Source organism: Dendropsophus ebraccatus, chromosome 11 (genome assembly GCF_027789765.1).
Source record: "Dendropsophus ebraccatus isolate aDenEbr1 chromosome 11, aDenEbr1.pat, whole genome shotgun sequence".
NCBI classification, from domain to species: Eukaryota; Metazoa; Chordata; class Amphibia; order Anura; family Hylidae; genus Dendropsophus; species Dendropsophus ebraccatus.
In genome coordinates, this window is record NC_091464.1 from 42,708,723 (window position 1) to 42,732,174 (window position 23,452).

Below are 23,452 nucleotides of genomic sequence, written 5' to 3' on the forward strand. Positions count from 1 at the left end.
AACGTGCTAAAAGGTCAAAATTGTTGCTCCATGCTCACTGTCTGTGTGTGTAATAGTACAGTGAAATTATTGTGCATTCAGTTCAGTCTGATCATTTCCGAATGTTTAATTACATTGTGAAGTGCCCCATATTTTTATAATCTAATTCACAATGCATATCACTTAGACATCTCACAAGAATGATTCCTGAAATAAAAGAACAGTACAGTAGGTGCCAAATATGTTTTCTGCTACAAGGATTCATTAAGTTTTTTTTTTCCTTATATCACAGATGGGCTTTGTATCGCTGGCAGCAGAAGTCGATTCTCTGTATTTCATGGCACAGAATTGTGGCTAGATCTGTATTTTTTTTTAGCTAACAGCCTCAGAGATACAAGGAGCAAGATACACGCTAACCTTCAAGTATGAAAAGTAGATTTGTAATTTATGTTATTCACTAATAATATTGATAGAGGAAAATCAGTGATGGATGATACATCTCTATCCTGCAGTTATCTATGAACTATTGATCAATCACTAAACCATCCCCAGCAGACACCCTAGTGCCAGTGGAAGTAGTAATTAAGAGAAAATAGGAATTTGTGAGTAAACACAATGTGGGTTTCTTGGAATTATCTCCTTATATCAGCCAGATTTTATTTCTTCTTCTGCCAATATCCAATGTTATTAAGAAGCCCATATGTTAAGTCAGAATATAATAACTTTTTTTTTTTTTAATTATGTCATACATTTCTAAATACTAGGTCAACCTTCTCAATCATCTTTTAGGAAAACTATGCAGCAAGTTGCACCAAATTTATGCTAATTTAAAAGGGAACCTATCATCACTTTGCTGCTTAAAACATTGGAGAGCAAATAGGGCACCAAACTTTAAGTTATTTCCCAAAAAATTTTTGAGCATCTTTCCCTACAAATATTAGTTGATCTAGCAAAACACTTACAGAAATTAGAATTGGTGTAATTAGAATATATTAGAATATAAAATTGAGAAAAGAATGCTCAAACAATTAAAACTTTAGCACACAATTATAGATGAGTAAACTGGATGAGGTTGGGGTTTGCACCAATCCAAATGATCAACTTTTGAGTCCCATCTTCCCAACCAATGGAGAAGTTGAATGCAGCCCAAAGACCGTCTGGAAAACAGTCCTCAGGCTGTATCCATGTTCTCCATGGAGTAGGCAGATGGCGGGAGTCAAAAGCCGATCGTTCGGGTTTGTACGAACCCAAACCTTGGTCGATTTGCTGATCTCTAAATACAATCCAAGATTATTTAGTGACACTTTGTTTAAAAAAAGATGCTTATAAGAGAGCCTGTGTGACCGTACATTTGTTATTCAGCATTAGAAAATCATGGCCCCCGTTCTTCCAGAGACAACACAACTTGTCTCCAGTTCAGGTGTGGTTCGCAATTAAGCTCCATGCACTTCAATAGAATGCATTTGCGAAACCTGCGCCCAAACTGGAGACAAGATTTGTATCTGAAAGAAAGTGGCCATGTTTTCTAATGCCAGATAACCCCTTTAACACCACAAGGGACTCCATTATTTATAACCTTTGCTGCATTATTATTATTTATTTTTTAAAGCGCTATTGATTTCCGAGTACTGTACAAATAATGATTGACATACATAAGGTGACATAAAAAAAAAGAAAAAAAAAACCTACATGAATAAAGTAAATGACAGACTGGTATATAGGTAGAGAAGACACTGTTAATGAGGGCTTATAGAGATGAGCGCAACTCGAGCAGGTCCGGTCCTTTGGCATTTAAATACCAGTCGCTGAAAAAGTTGGATACAGCCATAGGAAGTCTGGGAAAACATGGATGCAATCTATGGCCATATTCAGATGCTTTAAGAACAGTGACTGTTGTTTGACACGACCATGTCAAAAAACGGCTATTGTCTGACATGTTTACCCAGCCGAAACTGCAGTATTGGCTGGGTGAATGTCACTTGATTCTAATTGGAATGCCGGTGTGCCCATGCTCCAATTTGCCGTAGGTCACAGTGTAAAGTATGGCCGGGAGCCACTGTGAGCACAGCCTATTTTTCACTGAACTGCGGCCATACAAAGCAGACCTGTCAATTATTTTGTGCGTCCACAGAAAACAACAGCTGTTGTTCTATACACATCGAGTAGAAATCGATTGTTAGTTAACAATGGCCGTATACTAACACATAAAGTGTGTGAACATGCCTTATGGCTGTATTTCTACTTAGGATCTACAAGGTGACAGGAGGGAAACAGTAGGTGTAGTGTAGAGGTATAGCTTAGTCTATACCATAATAAAAATAAAAAAAGTCTTCTAAAAGTATGTGCTAGTGTTTTTTCATGGTACTTTGGATTTCATAATACACATGAATTTATAATAATAATAATAAATGTGTTTGCGGGAAACAATATATAACAACATATTAACAAATGGGGAAAAAGTACAATAAAAAGCTTGCAGTATCAAAAGTTATATTTAAAGTGTACCTGTCATAGACACATGTCAAAAGTTTTGAATGATTGGGGTTTGATGTCCAGACCCCGTATGATTGCTAGGACAAACGGAGGGGGGATTGGTCTCTTCTCTCCTTACCAGAGGCTCTTTTGTACACTTATTTTAGTTGATTAAAAACACTCACCCTCAAATGGATTCAGCTAAGTTATTGAACATACAATGTAGTTAAGTGTAAGCCATGTACTAATTGTGATCAAAACCACAGATCATGTTTAAGTGTTTATATATATATATTGTATTAATGTGTTCGTTATGAATAACTACTAGAGATGAGCGAACCTCGATCATGCTCGAGTCCATCCGAACTTTCGGCATTTGATTAGCGGTGGCTGCTGAAGTTGGATAAAGCCCTAAGGCTATGTGGAAAACATGGATATAGCCATTGGCTGTATCCATGTTCCCCAGCTAATCAAATACCGAACGATCGGGTTCGGATAGACTCGAACCCGAACCCGGTTCGCTCATCTCTAATAACTACTAAAGTAATCCAGTAGTCTAAGGGTCCTTTCACCTGATGTAGCGTCACAAATTGGTGACGATCTCGCATTAGCAGAAGACTTGATGTTACCCCTGATGTGTTCGTCAATGTATCTAGAACAAAAATGTTTTGTATTCAAATCCCAGTGGCTGGAGAAGATATATGCATAAGCGACATACAAACCTTGTAATTGTTGAGGTGTTCATAGGCTAATCTTCTGCCTATAGAACATGTATTACTTAACTGCAGGAGGAATTAAATAAACTGTTCCGTGTGCCTTTAGGGCAAAGAAAGCTGAGCACCGTGAAACATAATGCCGCTACAAATTAACTATGTTGCATGTTTTGCTTTAGAAGCATCTTATGGCAGTTTTCATGCACCATTATAAAGATATCTGGTGAGAAAATGTGTCCTATATTGCGTTAGCACACTACTTGTTCTATTGTAATTGAACTTAATGGAGTCGACGCAAGTAAATTGCTTATTTTTATTTATTTTTTATTAATGAATGAGATCTTGTGTGTCAATTGTCCCCATAGGTCAGTGTGACTTCAGAGTACAGAGAATAGCAATCATTAGAGATGTGAACACTTATTTATATGTTGTTACACATGAAATGAGAGGGGCCACTAAGCTATGAACCTTACACTAGACAGGAGGGATAATTGAAGAAAAAAAAGCTTAAGCAAGATGATAATGTCTCCAGGTTAAAATACCAAGTTGTTTTTCCTATGAAAATACTAAAGCTCCTTGGTTCTTGTAAATGTAATTTTTTTAGCATGTCAGTTTTCCGGAATTTACTAAAGAAAATAAGGAAACTCATCTATTTGTTTTAATTGGAGATTCTAGGTGACCCCTTAAAAATGGCATCATATTGATCATATATAGTTACATAACACAGAGAGTAGGGGGGTGATCACAACTTAGACCTCCTTTTTAGGACATTTTCCTGTCTGGGAATAAAAAAACAATCTTCTTGTTTCATGAATAACATGGTAGAATAACTGTATATTAAGGACCGAAATATGCATAGATGGAGAGGTAAAAGGAAGAAAGTAGGAAGATTTGGATGTCATTTGTGAAGAATGTTGCACTAAGCTGATAATGGCCAAGGGTTACACACTATAAAGACGGTGTGGCTGCTATAGGGCCCTTGAAGAGGGGCCTACAAAACCTCAGTACTCCCATAAGTCTGAACACGTCCTTAAACTGGTGTATCCTACACCGCTTGGGACCGTAGCTACCGGAGGTGCTCTCCCACACAAAGAAACAGTCTCGTCAACAGATATACTCAGCAAGGAGAAGTGGAGGCGCTCACCGATTGTAGCAAAGTATAAATTTCTTTTTATTCCATCAAGCAACACATGAGATCAGTGGATGAGCACTAGGCAACAGCTGTTTCGCACGTCACAGCGTGCTTCGTCACAGCCCGGAGGGCTTTCGTGTTTCACACGCTGTGACATGCGAAGCAGCTGTTGCCTAGTTCTCAATCACTGATCGCATGTGTTTCTTGATGGAATAAAAAGAAATTTATACTTTGCTATAATCGGTGAGTGCCTCCAATTCTCCTTGCTGTGTATACTTGTTTGGTTTCATCCTGTTTGATAGATGGTTTCAGAAATATGTGAAGAAACTCCACCCCCGAGGAACTGAATTTATAGCAAATAAGGGTGTAAGGATTTAATATAAGGGTCATGGAGAGGGCAAGATGGAGCCTTTTTGTCCAAACTGGAACATGATGGAGAATCTACTTCTCTGTGTTTCCACCTCTTTTTATGTATACTACTGGTAACCTGTTATTTATGGGAGAGAAAAACTTAGAAAATGAAAAGGTAATTAGAGAAGACAAAAACAGTGAACAAAATCTGTTGAGTGCTGCATTTATTTAACCTGTGATAGATAATGAAACATATGAATTCCGGTCTGTGTCTGATGACAATATCTGTTGTTGGTACTGACAGCTGGCATATTGTTTACCATAGCAGCTTGTGTTGTCTTCATATATGACAAAACATATGGTATACTATCACATCAAAAAGGGATTTATATTGCTGTTTTTTTCCCTTCTAAAAATGATGTTGCGCAATAACATTTTTAATATAGCTTTGATCTAACACAAAGCATTGTCACAATGTTAAATATATAACAGATATCAAGGTTTTATCAAAGCACAATATTTACACTCAACGGTTGTGACCCGCATAGTTTTTTCTACAAGTGTACCTGTCATGATTGGCTGTTTCAGGATCAGCAGAAAGATCCAATGGTAATCTGAAAGTTCAATTCTCTATGGATACGGAGATGCAGTGAGACAGTAATGCATGCAACCTCCATTGGATCCAATAGGGGTTGCACGCATTAAAGGCTCATTGCCTCTCTGTATCCACAGAGACCCAAACTTCAATATTACCATTGGATCTCGCTGTTGATCTGGAACCGGCCCAGCATGGCAGGAAATACTTACTATATGAAACGTTAAAAAAATAGCTAAGGGAATTTGCGATTTCCCTCACTTTCCAGCATGCTGTAAATGCAAATCATTTGAGACCTAATTAATTAAAAAAACTAAAACAAAAAAGCATCTGGAATAATAGAATTAATGGGGTGGAGATGCTGCTGTAGTCGCCTTTATTCACATATCCTCATGCCTTCATACCCTTCAAAGGACAAAATGAGTCAATAATGTTCCTAAACTTGAGATTGTTGCAGCCAGGGAAAGGTCTCTGCAGCCTATGGTCACTTTTATGAGAAATGCCTGTCCAGCTGTGCCTTACCAACAACTCGGGGTGCGCCTCACGGTTAAGGCCCGCCTCACAGTTTGAGAAGCACTGCTGTAGACAATACTGTTGTACCTCTCCAGGACTGAACATACAGTAACCACTTTTACTTAATTCTTGCAGGTGGAACACGGCGCTTTAGTGGTGCCCAGTGGCATCTGCAGAAAATTGTCAACGACTCGGTGGACAGCTCAGATGATGAGTTCTTTGATGCCAGAGGTACGTTTAAGGGCATATGAAAATTTTCTGTCTGAATGGGAACTATATACACAAACAACAAGGGTTGGTGCATATGTGTATAATGTCTTTTTATTAAATATAGTAACACCATAAACATAAATTAAGCATTGTTTCTTATATTTAGGCTATGTTCACAAGTAAGGATAGCCCGAAACTGCCGAGGTTGGGGTTCGGGTGGATACAGCAGGAGGACCGCCTGGAAAACTGGGATACAGCCTATGGGTATGGCTGTATCCCAGTTTTCCAGGCGGTCCTCCTGCTGTATCCACCCTTTCCACGGAGCGGGCAGACAGCGGGAATCATTGTCGAGAGTGCGGGTTCGTACGAACCCGAACCTTGTCAGGTTCGGACCATCCCTTTTCTCAGGCAGTAAAAAGAAAGGCAAAATACGACCATAAAATAGGTATAAAATACAGCCTTATTTTGAATCTAATATTGTTCTAAATTAACATCTATGGAAAAAGGTCAGACTATGCACACTGTAAAAAAAGAAAATTGATTTACAATGTGTGCACAGGCTGACATTTTTCTATAGACTTTAATGTAGCAAATTACAAAATGTAAACTATGGCAGCGTTTTATAACCATTTTTTACTGTCAAATTTTGCCTTAAAATGTTGTTTTGTTGTTTTTTTAACCATATTCAGTACTGCAAGAGCCCTATTAATAATACATAATAACAAACTGTGTGAAACCCAAACCCACATAATAACCTCTAGTTATGGTCTGATGACCTCCTTATAGTTTAGTTTGCAGTCTAGTTTCCATCAGACCAAGTATATGATAGCGCTTTCTATTTTTAGGCACATCCAGGTTGTAAACAAGTATTGTAATAACTCACAAGCTCATTTAACAAGGAGAATGCATTACAATGGTTCAGTGCTTTCACATTGAAGTGAATCAGACCTATTTTTAGCTTCCAGAGAGGTGGAAAATATAAACCTACAAATACATTTAATTCAACACATTTCTATATGAATAGCAGTGTTATCTGTGACCTGCAAACTCCTGAATTTCATCAACACAGGGAAACCATAAATCTGCTTTTAATACTGCAATCCTGGTAGCCGCAGAGTTTATCTAAGAACAGACAAATGACAGTACCTACTGTATGTCATATACTTTGGTCTTGTATCTAAATTGTGTGAAATGCAGTTGCACTCATAAGTTTACATACCCCAGGCAAAATCTGCAAGATGTATAGTCTGAGTGATTATATACTGCAAAACATGTCCATTTAGGCTGCGTTCACACTACGTATATTTCAGTCAGTATATGTATATTTCAGTCAGTATTGCAACCAAAACCAGGAGTGGATTAAAAACACAAAAAGGATCTGTTCACACAATGTTGAAATTGAGTGGATGGCCGCCATTAACAGTAAATAACGGCCATTATTTCAATATAACAGCCGTTGTTTTAAAATAACAGCAAATATTTGCCATTAAATGACGGCCATCCACTCAATTTCAACATTGTGTGAACAGAGCCTTTCTGTGTTTTCAATCCACTCCTGGTTTTGGTTGAAATATGAGGACCACAATACTGACTGAAATATACGTAGCGTGAACCCAGCCTTAATGTGTAATATAAAAGAGATGGCAGTCATTTTTTTGAGCTGGTGCCCGGTTGTCGTGCACAGTCCAGGTCTATTCCCGATTGTGACAATCTCCCCTCTGTGACGTGGCTCCAACAATTTTAATGGAGCTGTGTCACAAAGGGGAGGAGGTTGTGCACATTGGGGCCGGCGTTTTTTGGGGGAATAACCTGAAATTGTTCACCATAGTACAGTGGTGGTGTATTGTCCAAAGCATTTTTTAGGCTGTGCTGTGAATGAAGGAGGACAGATTTGTGTCATAGGTAACTAAATCAGTGAGAGACTGATGAAGATCCTCTTATGAGAAGGGGGGCAAGTGACACCAGAGTGGCCCCAGAGTCAGTGGGTGTAAATACAAAGTTACTCTAAAGTTAAACTGCAAGTCATTAAAGTTGTACCTTTAAGACATTGCATCCTATTTGGAAACTGATGATTCGGATTGTGTTAAAGAGGACAACCCTCTGTACTTGTAATGCCCCACCTGTTGTGTGGCGCAACTGTGTTAGGGTATGTGCACACTACAGAATGCGTGCAGAGACTTCAAGCCATGAATTGGTGAATTCCGCCATTTGCTCAAAGAATTGATATGTTAGCATAAAGAGTATGGGTCCTTTTTGAAATGACACGGACCACCAAGTGTGTTATGCTTCTGTGTGGGTTTTCTGTTTTGTATTAAAACATTACAGCAGGCATAAAGCAATAACCCTGCCTGCATTTTACCATGACTGGTTATCGTTTAACTTTTTTTTTTTTTTTTTAAGTGACTCTGTACCCACAATCTGCCCCCCCCCCCCCCCAAACCACTTGTACCTTCTGATTAGGGATGGTCCAAACCGAGTTCGGATCGGGTTCGTACTAACCCGAACCCTCGGTAATGATTCCCGCTGTCCGCCCGCTCCGTGCAGCGGGCGGATCCAGTGGGAGGAATGCCTGGAAAAATGGGATACAGCCATAGCCATAGGCTGTATCCCATTTTTCCAGGCGGTCTTCCCGCTGGAACCGCCCGCTGCACGGAGCGGGCAGACAGCGGGATCCGATGCCGAGCGTTCTGGTTTATCCGAACCCAAACCTTGGCGGGTTCGGACCATCCCTACTTCTGATAGCTCCTTTTAATCCAAGATCTGTCCTGCGGTCCGTTCGGCAGGTGATGCAGTTATTGTCCTAAAAAACAACTTTTAAACTTGCAGGCCTGTGCCCAAGTATCTGTAACTGTGCCCTAACTTTGCACCACCCCTCCGTCCCTCCTCCCCACCCGCTTCATCATTAGGAATGCCACTGGAACATTTTCTCTTGTCTGAACATTGCACAGGTGCCTTAACGATCCAGCCCATGTTCAGTATTCACACAGCTGAGGAATAGGAGACAATCAGCCTGGAGCATTCCGAATAATGAGGAGGGCAGTGAGGAGGGACAGAGAGGTTGTGCCAACCTAATGCATACACAATCTAAGCCTCGGACGTTGGGCACGGGGCTGCCAGTTTAAAAGTTGTTTTTTAGGACAATAACTGCATCACCTGCCGAACGGACCGCAGGACAGATCTTGGATTAAAAGCAGCTATCTGAAGGTACAAGTGGTTTGGGGGGTCAGATTGTGGGTACAGAGTTGCTTTAATTTATGTAGTTGAATACACATATTTCATATATGTATATGTATAATATTGTACTTATGCTTGCAGATCGTTTGCCATTTGTTTTGCCTGTGCAGCCTGAATGAAACGCACAAGAGTTTCTCAAAAAACTGTAAAAATCTCGTTGACTAGTTACAGATGTAGCAGCTGCCAAATACTTGTTTGTCACACTATGCTTTTAAGGTAGCACGGCTGTTCTAGTACAAGGTGTATGAATAGCATACTACATTAACAGTATACAACACCATAAACTTTAAGTAGCAAAAGGCATTGGTGTTTCTGCATATCCTTCATTGCCATCTCATTGCCACATGTATATTATCAGCCAAAACATTTTCAAAGGAATGGGTGTGATTACAGCCAATTACTCTCGGTGGCCCACAATTCTGTCATTATAATTTTGGAATAGTGATCAGATGAAGCTGTTTATAGATATTAGGTCAAGCATTCATAGAAGACTTCAAAACAGGAAGACAACAAAAACAAAATGTAGTTTGGGAGGTATTTGTCTTACAACCATGTAGTGCTAGAAATTCACAGAGTGGGACACTGCAGACAGAAGACGCATACAACACTCTGCTATCTCTGTTAATCTCATAGAGTTGAATGGAGTGGCAGTGAGCATGCTTGACCAGCGCTCCTTTCGTGGACATGGCAAACATGTTCTTGTGATCTTTTCCTCCTTTTTGTATTAGGTTTTAGGTATTAGTGTATATATTTCATCTCCAAAGTTATTTTGGTCTTCATCCTAATGGCCACGTCCTGAGAGCTTGTTACTTAGCAGCTCCTACTCCTTACAACACAGAATCTCAGCACAAAGAAATAATTGTGACTCTTATAAAAGTGTATCCACTCGCTTACATTTATTCTGATAATTACCCCTTTAAGTAAATTTTATGGGGAACTGATCAAATGACATTGTTCAATTTTAAAAAGGATTTATTTTTGTTCAGGATCCGCTGACACTCCTTCATATAATGCATTTGAATAAATGACATATAATCCGAGATGTATTAGACGTATCACTGGCTGACAGGAGATAATGAAGAGCTCTGTTGACATTTTACTAGACACAAGGCATTGCTGGGTAGCATTATCAAGATTAAATATCAGGATGGTGATTATTGCTGCAGACTGCACTGAGTGATAGTATTTTGATGTCATTACAATATGCAAGAACATTCTGCAATTTAGTAACGGACGTGAGATGTATACCCGTATGCTGATCAGGGATCTTGATGAAGCAGCAGAGAACATGTGCTCCCCCCCTAAACATTAATGTAAAATTAAAGAAAAAAAATATACCACAAATATATTGCCAATGCTATACTCTCCAATTAGTCTAAATACTGATGTGGGGTATTATGGAGAGTATTAAAAGACCCAACTTGTTGTCCCCCTGAAGGATTACCAGTGACCAGCTATCAGCTGTAATCTTTGGAAACATTATCCATTTCCCACGTAGTTCCTCCACAAGAGAAATTAAAGTGGCTCTGTGATTTATAAAAAAAAAAATAAAAAAAAAACTTTTGACATATTACAGACACCTAGAAACCCACAGGAGTGCTTATTTTTTGCGCCACTAATTGTACTTTGCAATGACAGAATTCAATGTGTGGTGAAATAATAAAAAAAAAAACTTTTTTTTTTTTTTTTAGATCATTCGCACTGGGGTAAAACTACTTATATATGTTTCTCAAGTTGTACCATTACAATGATATGTAACATGTATAACTTTTATTTTATTTGTTGGCTTTTAAAATTTTTTAACCATTTTTAACAAATATATGTTCCTTGAAATCGCTCCATTCCCAGGCTTATAGCGCTTTTATTTTTTGGTCTATGGGGCTGTGTGAGGTGTCATTTTTTGCACCATGATGTGTTCTTTCTATTGGTACCTTGATTACACATATGTGACTTTTTGATTGCTTTTTATTACAATTTTTCGGGATTTCATTCGAACAAAAATGTGCAATTTTGCACTTTGGAATTGTTTTGCTCTTACGCTGTTTACCGTGCGAGATCAGGAATGAAATAAATTAATATTTTGGGCAATTACGCACGTGTCGATACAACATGTTTATTTATTTATTTTTATACTCTGTTCCAAATACTGTGTTCCATTATTATGCAAATATTTTTTTTATTTTTGTCAGTTAAACTCATTGATGGTGATGTGTGTCAGGGCTCTTAATATCACTGAAAGCAATTGCAGACACCTGTGCTAATTTGGCAGGTGTGTCCAGTTAAATGCAAGGCTCCCATATTATTAGGCAGCCTACATTTTGAGCCAAAATGGGAAAGAAAAATGATCATTCGGCCGCTGAGAAGCAACAAATTGTGGAGTGTTTAGGTCAAGGCATGACTACAATCAACATTGCCAAGACACTTCATGGTGATCCTCGCACAATCAAGAAGTATGTAGCTGATTCCCAGCACACACGTGTGCACACTGATGAGGGATAATTGTGGACTCCAACAGGCAACTACGTCAGGTTAAAAAAACAGCTGCAAAAATGCCTTGTCATAGCAGCAGACCAGTTTTTGAAGCTGCTGGTGCCTCCAATGTCCCCCGAACAACAAGATGAAGGGTCCTTCAGAGGTTTGCAGCTGTGTGTAAGCCATCTGTGACACAGAATGCCCGGTGTCAGTGAAGATCATCCCGGCCTGTACGTTACACCCCGGCCATACTTTACACTGTCTACTCTGTCAGTCTTGTGTTGCTACTATTCAATAAATAGCGGCCGCACAAAACTGTCATGTCAGTTTTTTGTGCGTTTGCAAAGAATCCCGACTGAAGTGGATACAGAATGTATACACTCTGGCCGGGATCCCATAGACTTCAACGCAATGTGTATTTTCAATTAATTACGGACGGTGTTGCAATTTGTGTGATTAATTAGCCATAAACTGAGTTGTTTGTAAAGTATTTCTTTTTTATTTGAGAAAAAAAGTGTTTTGTTTTTGAATTTTGTACATAACCTATTACACAGAGGTACTTTAATATAGTGCTGTTTTAAGTAAGCATTTTACTAATATGCATATCAGTCCATTCAGTGGAACAGGGGTGGCATTTAATCCCTTGATGCCCCTTAATGAATATAGATACTTCCCATCGGTACTGACAGCTGCTGAAGAGGGGCAGCCTCTTCATTAGGGGTGTGGTAAGTGCGTCGGACAGCAGTATCAGTGCACAGTATCAAGGGGCAAAGAACTGACCCTACTGTAAGAAATAGCTTTATTTGCATCACTTTAAATCACTTACTTAACTTACTCACTTACTATGCACTGGAGTGCCATGTTAAAGGCACCATAGGGGGAAATTATCAATAGTTTGGGTGTATAATTGTCACAAATTTTAAGCAATTAAGCAATTGTTTATTTGTTAATACAATTTGCTACCTTTCTTGTGTTTTGCACAAAAAACTTGAGAACATTGTACAAAAAACTGAAACTGTTTTAATATTTACACTACCATACTGGCAGGCTGTGTTAGAACAGTAGTACAAAGATTTAAATGGTTTTGGTTTCCCTGTCTTATTTACACCTTTAGAATATTTCATTACTTACTTTGATAGTACACTGCAATTCTGATATATTGCTGTATACAGTGATTTTATTGATCTCTTCACTAGTATAGCTGGCCTAGAGGCTTTCACTATGCCCCAAGTTCCATCACAACTCAATGGCACCCCACAATTGCATCAATGAGTGGTGTTTAGCTAGTGGAGAGGGCAACAGTTTTTATTGACGCAGCATCTAAGGGGTTAAGTTACCAGGATTAGAGGCACTATATATGGTACATTTTGAAAAGGGATTAAAATGTACAGGGGCACTTAAATGTCCTTTTTGTCCTTACGCAGTAGGCTAAAAGAGTCATTGCATCTCCAGTGCGGCTGGTGTTTTTTGAGCAACTCTGCTGCGTTGTTAAAGGGGTAGTGCAGAGTTCAACATTTATTCACTAAATAACACACATTACAGAGTTATACAACTTTGTATTGTGTGTTATTTAAGTGAATGACCCCCTTCTCCGTGTTTCCCCCACCCCGGAAGTGTGGTGCATTATACTCACTGAATCACTGTCAACCCTGGCCTCCATTTTGGGTTGAACACGTTATCTTCAGGAGGCCGGCTGGGTTCGACAGCGAACACATAAGTATAATGCACCACACTTACAGGGTGGGAGGAACACTGGGAAGGGGGCCATTCACTTAAATTCACATTACAAAGTTGGATAACTTTGTAATGTGTGTTATTTAGTGAACAAATGTTGAACGCCGCACTACCCCTTTAATGGCTTGACACTGTTAGCAATCTTTACAGAGGGCACTCAGCTTGCACACTTTGTGGGGGAGTAACTTTGGACTGTAGTGCGATTACAACTATGTTTCGTATAGAAACTACACACTGATACAAGGATATTTTTAGAATTGTCTAAAGAGGTCTAGCTATGGGAAATGCAAGTGAAAGAAGCACGGAACATTGTTAAGAAACATTCCTAATAATTTAACAAACATACCAGTCCATCCTTACTGTTTGAGGCTATGTCCCCACTACATTCAGATGAGTGCAAGCGACGACCGTTGTTGTAAAACCACTACCGGAATTAATGTTCATGATCATTAATTCCAGCCATAGTTTTACAACAAATGCTGTGGTTTAGAATTAAACAATGTCCGTTCACTAAAAAACGGCTCATCAAATAAGAAAAATGTAAAAGATGTAAAACTTGTAAGAATTCTCCTGAACATGTTGCACAGCATTGTTTAAGCTGAAACAAATTTAATTTATTAGCAAATAAGTTTTATTGGTTTCCACAGAACAAATATTTCAATAAATAAATGTGCAATAAAAGAAAAAAGGTACATTCTGTACAATGTATCAATATTAGGCTGGGTTCACACTATGTATATTTGAGGCTGTATTTGTGAGGCTGTATAGCAACCAAAACCAGGAGTGGATTGAAAGCACAGAAAGGCTCTGTTCACATAATGTTGTAATTGAGTGGATGGCCGTCATTTAATGGCAAATATTTGCTGTTATTTTAAAACAACGGCTGTTGTATTGAAATAATGGCCGTTATTTACTGTTATATGCCATCCACTCAATTTCAACATTGTGTGAACAGATCCTTTCTGTGTTTTCAATCCACTCCTGGTTTTGGTTGCTATGAGGACCTGACATGAGGACCAAATACAGCCTCAAATATACATAGTGTGAACCCAGCTAAATGTAGAAGAATACAGAGTATAAAGTCATGCATCAGACATGAAATAAAAATTACAGTCCGCATAGTTTTTAGGATATATCTGTGGTAAGAACAACAAGATTTCTACCAGACTTAACCCCCCCCCTCAGATATTCATTTTTGTGTTTTCGTTTTTTCCTCCTCAGGTTTAAAAGGAAATAGTACTTGCATTTTTTCACCTACAGACCCACATGAGCCCTTATTTTTTTGTGCAACTAATTGTACTTTGCAATGGCAGACTTAATTTTTGCATAAAATATATTGTGAAACCAGAAAAAAATTATATGCACAGTGAAATTGAAAATAAAAAACAATATTTTTTATTTGGGGTGGTTTTGTGGTTACGCCATGCGTCATATGGTAAAACTGACTTGTTATGCGTATTCCTCAAGTTGTTACGATTAAAGCGATCTGTAACATGTATAACTTTTATATTATTGAATGGCTTGTAAAAAGTCAAAACCTTTCAAAAAAACTAAATGTTCTTTAAAATCACTCTCTTCCCATGCTTATAACGCTTTTATCCTTTGGTCTATGGGGCTGTGTGAGGTGTCATTTTTTGCGCCATGATGTGTTCTTTCGATCGGTACCTTACCTGCGTATATGCAACTTTTTGATCGCTTTTTATCACAATTTTTCTGAATTTGATGCAGCCAAAAATGTGCAATTTTGCACTTTGGGATTTTTTTGCGCTTATGCTGTTTACCGTACAAGATCAGGAATGTGATAATTTAATAGTTCGGGCGATTACACCCACGGCGATGTCAACATGTTTGTTTGTTTGTTTGTTTATTTATATTTATAAAATGGGAAAAGGGGGGTAATTTAAACTTTTATTAGGGGAGGGGATTTTTTTATTATTTAAAACACTTTTTTTCACTAACAGCAATTAGAAGCCCCCTGGGAAGCCTCCCATTGAGATCAATGCTGTGTATATAATAGAGCACTGATCCATCAGATCGGTGCCCTATTATAATGGTCTGCTGCAGACCATCTAAATATATTGCCAAGCCGGGATCAGCTTCATTCCAATGCTGAGTCCCGGCCCGCTCAGTACTCCGAATCTCCCCCCCCACTAGACACCAGGGAGAGGGGGACACAAGACAGTTAGAGGCAGCTGTCATGTTTGACAGCTGCATCTAACTGTCCTAATAAGCGGGTGCGGCCGATCGGCGACGGCGCGGCCCCTATCTGAACCTTCCATCCCCCTGCAGGACGTGCCAGTATGTCCTGCGGAGGGAAAGGGTTAAAGTAGAAGTCTGTTGATGAACTGAAAGATCATTAAGGGCAGGGAAAATAAAAAATAAGTTATAGTTACCTGTCAAGGCGCCCACACAGAGCTACGTCCCACTCCTGGACCCCGCTGTCTGTCTTCTGAGCTCCCAGGCGGCTACGTCATGACCCGCCTAACTGATGCCACGCTCAGCCAGTCAGTGACTGGGACAGGATACTGCTGCAGTCACTGATTGGCTGAGTAAGCTAAATCCCACCAGTCTGTGATGTGGATCCTGGGTCATTATGTACCTGGTACCAGGGAGAAAAGGACAGCAGGTGTGTTTGGGAGTTCTGTCATGTGGTGCAGCGTTGGCTCCATGAACGGTAAGCATAGTGTATTTTTTATTCTCCCCCACTACTGCCCGTAATGACTTTTTTTAGTTCCTCGCCAGCAGTCATGCTGGTTCTCGGACTTCCTGCTCCCAGCTACTGTCAGTGTTTAAACAATGTCCTCTCAAGTGCAGCTCCCACTGGGAAATGGCTGCTCAGTGTATACTTAATACTGTCTATGCTGAGCTGCTATTTCCTTTGGGAGCGGCACGTCAGCGAAAGCTGTGAAAACATTGACAGCAGCAGAGAACTCCGACCACTGTTCTTCCCATTGTATACTGTAGAACTGTACTGTGGAGTCCTGCTCCATTTCCATAGCTCTGGTTTCTGGTGAGAGACCCAGTGCTATAGACCTACATGGCACAGGGTCTCTCACCGAAGACAGGAGATATGAAAATGGAGCAGGACTAGAGATGAGCGAGTTTGAAGTGTTAGCGAAGTGAGTGTCAGCGGTGCCTGGAAAAATTGGATGCAGTCTTGTAAATTTGCTCATCTCTAAGCAGATCTCTCCGTCTCCTAAGGTTCCACTGAATGCGACGGGAAGCTGGAAGAACAGCATTCGGAACTCTATTCTAGTGCCAAATTTAGAATAGATATGCGGCACTGGTCTCTGAATGCATGACATTTAAAATTTTTTTGGCAGAAAATTGTTAAAGGAACCTACTCCAGCTCTGAACTGGTGTAGGTTTCACTAGGTGGGCACACGGAGTGCTCCAGTGCAGATGGGCTGTATATATATATATAGAGGCTGTGCACCGCTATATAAAAAATCTGGCAAACCTCAGCATTGCAGTGCCATTTTTTTAAGCCCAGAGCAAAAAATGCCGGACTTAATAAGTGTCCCCCTGAGTGTTTAAGATGAGTGTACAAGATACAGCAATCTGCACCATTCCCCTCACTCCAAGCAGCCTGGAAAAATGCCGTATAGACAGCAGAGCAAGTTCACTGTCACAAAGATGGTGCAGCTGTCTCCAAGTAGAGAAAATGAACAACAAAATACTTCTAAAAAATAGTGCAGGGCACTCACCGAATCTTATTTGTGAAATAAACCGTCACTTCATAAGATTCCATGACTGTCCTCCACTATTTCTTTAGGAAGTACTGAGTTTTTTAAGAGATACAAGAAGAGGGGGGGGGGGAATGGGGCAAATACATGTAGATTTGTTCTACTGCTCCATGTTTTGATGTTAAATAACTTTTTTGCCAGATAGGGATACAGTAATTGCCTCTTTATCTCAACACACCAACTTTTCAAAAGTTCTTTCTTAGAACTTTGCGCAAATTCTGAGAGAAATTTACTGCTTGAAATTCCTCGCCAATTCAGCTCTGTATATTGTACTTAAATATTTTTTAAAAAGTGCTGCGGAATCTGTTGGGGCTATACAAATAAATATTTATTATTATTATTATTATTTTATTATTAGGAGCAGAATTCAAGCCCCATTGACTTCTCTAGGATTCCTCTAGTTGAATCCACCCAGAGAATTGACAAGTCAATTCTTCTGACAGAACGCGGATCGGCGACAATCTTCCGTCCAAAAATTTGGCTGTGTGCAAAAATCAGCGGGAAGCCCGTATAATGATCATACTTTTATTTGACAATTCACAATTTGACACGAAATCCGCTCAAATTTCCACCTCTCTTCTGTAGTGTTCTCATACCCTTAGGCAAAAGAAAATATATGCAAAATAGTTCACAGCACCTTGAGAATATTGTATTCCTTTCAAGACAATGTTTCACTCCAACTAGGAGTCTTAAAACGTTGACTGGGGATATATACAAAGCCAAACATCTCTCCCAAAGGAAAGAATAGGATAGAGAGTAATATTAAGGGTCTAAAAAAGGGGTGTCAAACACAGGCCCTCCAGCTATTGGAAAACTACAATTCCCATAATGCCTGGATAGCCAGAGTTTTCATGGTGCGGAGCCGCAGCAGATCCACAGCAGATTTGATATCAATGTAACTAAATAACTGGACACAGCATCAAATCTGCTGTGGATCTTGTACAGTGAACCCACCCTAAAGCTTTACACTATAAGGCTATTTTCACACTACGTAAAACTACGGCCATAGTTCTCGCCGCAGAACTACGGCCGTAGTTTTGCGGTGTGTAACATAGCCTTATTTTCAACGGGATCCCGGCCGGAGTGTACGCACATCGTATGCGCTCCAGACAGGATCCCATGCGGCGCTGGAAAAAACTGACATGTCAGTTTTCTGCGGACGGAATTCAGTGAATTCCGACCGCAGAAAGACCTGGCAGCTAACACAGTGAAGTAAGCGGCTCCGGCCGCTTGCTTCACTGTGGGCTAAGGGAAGCTCTGATGCGGGCGCAAGCTGATGTGCCTGCATCAGAGCTCCGCAGATGGAAAGATCACCCGGGATGATCCGGGCTAGGACCGGCCGTTCCATGACCCGGCCGGGGTCACGGAACGGCCCGGTGTTCACAGCGTGTGAACATAGCCTAAGAGTGGTAACATTTGGATGGACAGCCTAGCACATTTCAAACAACCTACTAGTGATGAGCGAATACTGTTTGATCGCATAGATATTCAATCGAATATTAAGGTATTCGATCTATCGAATATTATCGAATAGTTCACAGAATATTCGGAAAATATAAGCCTTTAAATCCCCCAGCTTCCGGTTTTTACCTCCAAGTGGTCGAATAGATGTTTTTCAATAATCAAATACTTGTTCCCATAGACTTTAATGGGATCAAATATTCGATTGAATATTCGGGAAATATCTGTATGAATATCGAATATTCGAATATTTCACTATTCGCTCATCACTACAACCTACATGTTGTTACTAAGAAACTGCATGGAGCCTTCGCAATGCCCATCTACTTTCCGCACATGTGATCACTGTTTACTTAAGTCTGGGGTAGGAAAGTAGTAATCCCAGCCCAGTCCCTCTGCCTATTTAAATGGCTGCCTTAGGTAGCAGTGCCCAAATGGGTGAAGGTCCCTACAATGACTGTGGATGAAAGGGAGATATGGAATAGAATAGAATAGAATCACCGGTCCGATGGGGGGATATATATATATATATATATATATATATATATATATATATATATATATATATATATATACACACATCTCCCCACAATTGATACTCTCCTTACATACAGTAATAAAGTAATAACACATAATGTGGTACATGCATCTATTCACGTTTGCTTACTAAGTCATGTTTATTCCTATTCTTGACCTCTTACATAACTAAATCTCCCAGCATGCAATTCCTAAGCTTCTGGAGGTCAATAACAGCTGGAGAGTCACACGTGGCATTATGTCTTATACAATAGCGAACATATACTGGAGTGTGTCATTTATAAATTAATATCATTAGCCCCTTGTCTGTAAAGGGGAAGGGTTTATGAAGAACCGCTGTGAAATCTCTTCATTATTGTCTTCATAATGAGCAGCTATTATTGGATTTATTCTTGACCGTATTCTTTAGAGCCAAAGCAGCCTCTCACCGCATGGGTATTTGCTGCAAGGCTTTGAAATGTAACTATGGCAACCAGAAGACTTTGACAATAGTAGCGTGTCCATCCATTCATGGTACTGCACTTGCAGTCTGGCTCCGGTAAGACGCCACAATGTCTTACTGACTATCTGCAAAAATATAGCAGCAATTAGCAGGTTTAATGTATCTCATTTACACCATCTGCTGCTACTGTAAGCGGCGAATCTCATGTCTGATGTCACTTGTGTATCCTGCCATCCTGTAGGGAATCAAAGCCCTGCACAGAAGAGGTTAATGGAAAAGACAATGTTTACTAACAAGCTGTGGATTAAAATAGATCTGACAAAGAGGATGGGTTTCAGCGAGCTGTTTATGGCACTCAGCAGAAATACTTATTTCTAGAAGCAAAATACAAGATTTACAGGAAAGTACATTGGCAACATAAAGCTTATATAAACTACCATCATCTGTGGGAAAACACTGTGCCGCTCTGCATCGTCTATTTTTAGGCTATAAATTGCTTTCATAGATTACTTGAAAATATACTTTAAAGAGATTGTCGAAGTATAACATGAAGGGCATATTGCTAGAATAAATGACCGCTATGGCATCATTACTTCATTTTGGTTTCTGTTCTTCTGTTAGCTTTGGCTGCTGTCTTTAGAGGCTGCATTGTTGGCCGATGGTGCTCAATGGAGGAATATTTCTCTCCATAACAGGCTACGGGCTGCTCCGCTCCCTGCCACTCCTCCCCAGGTGCAGGAAAAAGATGGATCCAGTCCTGGGAAACTGGGGGATGTTTCCAAGGACAGGATACATCTTTTCCCATTACCTGGGTAGAAACTTCACTGAGCAGAGCAGACTTCAAAGCCCGCAGCCAGATTAGCGGAATGTAATTTGATTTGTTCCTATTGTAGTTTCGCTCATCTCTAATTGGAACCTTTCACTTTAGAGTGGGAGATATTTGTGGCTACCTGCCTTATTCTCAGTTCCTAAGGTTTAAGAGTAAGGCCTTATTTACTGTATATACGGACAGTGTGCAATTGAACATAGCTTGGAGTTCCTGGCAGCTCCAAAATAGTTTAAATATTTGCGGTACTGGGCTGACACACCCGTCTGGTTGTGGTGCTCTAGGCATCATAATGATACATAATGCCAGGAAGTCGGAACTCTGTCCCATTGCACACTATTAGAGATGAGCGAACCCGAACTTTCGGCATTTGATTAGCGGTGGCTACTGAAGTTGGATAAAGCCCTAAGGCTATGTAGAAAATATGGATAGTCATTGGCTGTATCCAGGTTTTCCAGACAACCTTAGAGCTTTAACCAAGTTCAGCAGCCCCAGCTATTTAAATGCCGAACGTTCGGGTTCGGATCGACTCAAACCCGAACCCGGTTCGCTAATCTCTACACGCTATCCATATATATATATATATATATATATATATATATATATATATATATATATATATATATATAAACTCCAAGGCAAAGATCTGTATGTAAAGTCTGTTAAAGATACTGTCACTTATTTATGACTGCTAAGGTTACTGCCAACACCCCCTCTCCTTTAAAAATACCTTGACCCTATTTAAAACTAGAGGCCTTGGGTTGGATCAGTACCCAGTTCCTGCTGTGGCAATGACTCATTCGGCATCTTAGTCATTTGCGTAGCTTAGAAAATTACTGTCCAAAAGAAATGAGTTGACTTTTTGGGCATTAAGCATAGTGGAAGACTCAGCAGCTGGCAGCTGGTTGAAATAAAGAGTAACAACTGAAAGCTATTGGTCTCCCAATTGTTCTTGTTTATCTTCAGCAGAGAGTAATAAGAAGGGATACATAGATGTGTTTATAAAATACTTACTCAATCTTTTTTTTTCTTTTTTTTTTTTTTTTGTTATCACAATTTCCTCTAGTTTCTTCAATAAGTCTTGTGTGGGATTATAATAAGTTTCTTTTCATATAATCATTCATCACCCAGCTGTCTCAATATCTCCTATGTACAGTATAATCTGTTTTATTCATTGCAACTACTAGCCCCTTATCTGCAGCTTTGATTATTATATTTGGATCTTTTTTTCAGATCAGGGAAAGCTTGGATCTTACCTCCCCTTAAAGTTTGTTTGCTGGAAATTTTCTCATAGGGGTAAATGTACTTGGGAGTTAGCAATTCTTGCGATGGGAAATAAATGACAAATAAATAAATCACTATATTTTTAATCCCTTACTGCGCTCCGGTGCCCGTTTCCCGGCCGCTTCCGGGTGTCTGACGCGGGCCCGAGACGTGGCGTCTCAGGTCCGCTCAGCCACTCAGTGAAGGAGGCGGGATCCGTTTGAAGTCCGCTCAGATCCCGCCTCCTTCACTGAGTGGCTGAGCGGCCCTGAGACGTAGCGTCTCGGGCGGCGTCAGAAACCCGGAAGCGTCCGGGAACCGGGGACCGGAGCGCCGTGATGCGGGACCCGCCGCTGGAACCGGGGAGGTAAGTGGACGTCTTTTATTTCAGCCACTTCCTCCCCGGTCCCCCCCAAAAAGTACCCCCACGCTGGAGCACCCCTTTAACCTACCTAGGTAGGGAAAAATAAGGGTTTTAGGATACGGGGTAGTTTTAATTATATACTTAAAACGTAAAATTAATTTTTTAATAAAACTAGTACATTATAAAAAAAAAAACATATTAGGAATCAAGGTAACATTTAAGTTTGACTGATTTATTTTTTTTATTAGTTTTTTTGTTGTCAGGGGAAAAGAAAAAAAAAACAAGTAATACTCTCCTAATCTGATCCTTCACAGCTTATGGTACAGGCCTGGAGCTTTACCCCTACATGGTTTACAGTGGCGCTTCACCTCGGCAAGAAAAATGACCCCTTAGCCAACCACTAGGAGTAGAAGTGTGCTACCTCAGTGATTGGCTAAGTGGGGAAGTTTCAGCAGGGGTGATGCCCCACTAACTAAAGTAGAGTAACAATGACAAATCGATATGGTACTTATGGCTTCCTGGTGTTGGTTGGTTGGGCTGCTTTGGGGAATTGCCTCTGGCTAAAATATCAGTCAATTCACGCTAAAACCTCATGAGTGCACTACCACCGGAAGTGACAAATTGTGAGAGTAACAGATTTTTTTCCCCTAAGGATTCCTCTGTCAAGGTTGCAATTCTAGGTACAATACAGTCAGGGGGATTTCAAAAATCCCCGGGAATCACAGAGGTTCCTCATTTGTTTAGTTAGAAATGACCTATTTGTGCAGTTCAAATTATATAATTGTAAAGAGTATGCGAAAGAAACTTATAAGAACATATGTATAGACAGTTATGCAAGATTTGGCAACCTAAATAAATACGTATAGTGACTTGGAACGGGGCTGACCCGATTTTAAAAAAGAATTATAACATTGTGCTAGGAGATCCTCTTGTAGGCAATAGACATAGATGGTGCAAAGGTAAGTGTTCCAGGTACAGAGCAGTAGGTTGCATGTTTGATTCCACTGAAAACTTTTTAGTTTACTTATTTTTTTTATTTCTTATAAATTACTTTAAAAGTTATTTTAAAAGAAGAGGAGGACAGGTCAGAATTATGTGGATAGGGTAGACTATTCTCAAATAATTACCCTTTACACTGGGCTTTTGTATTAGAGAGGTGCATGGGGATGGACATCTGTAAGGTATTTAGCATGAATTAAAGACTAAGGTGAAAGTAGGGATTGAAGTTGGGTTAAAAGGATGAATTTGTAGAAGCCATGCTGATGTTCTGTGTTACTATTTACATGATCTAGCTAGATGGGGAAAGAATAGTATGTACTAGGATATAAGGTACAGAGGCTCCAATGTACCTTATTTCAGTCACCTCTTTTGAGGCCATTAGGTTGCAAGGTGTCTAGATTACATATCC

The 23,452-nt window shown here is 39.8% G+C and overlaps 1 protein-coding gene across 1 annotated transcript in view; it reads left to right on the forward strand.

The window, feature by feature from the left end:
• PITPNM3 (PITPNM family member 3) overlaps positions 1-23,452 on the forward strand; it is a 332,363-nt gene that overhangs the window by 159,509 nt on the left and 149,402 nt on the right. Inside the window, exon 2 of the mRNA XM_069945444.1 lies at positions 5,891-5,986. Within this exon, the coding sequence (XP_069801545.1) occupies positions 5,891-5,986 (96 nt within the window). The remainder of the gene's footprint in view (positions 1-5,890; positions 5,987-23,452) is intronic.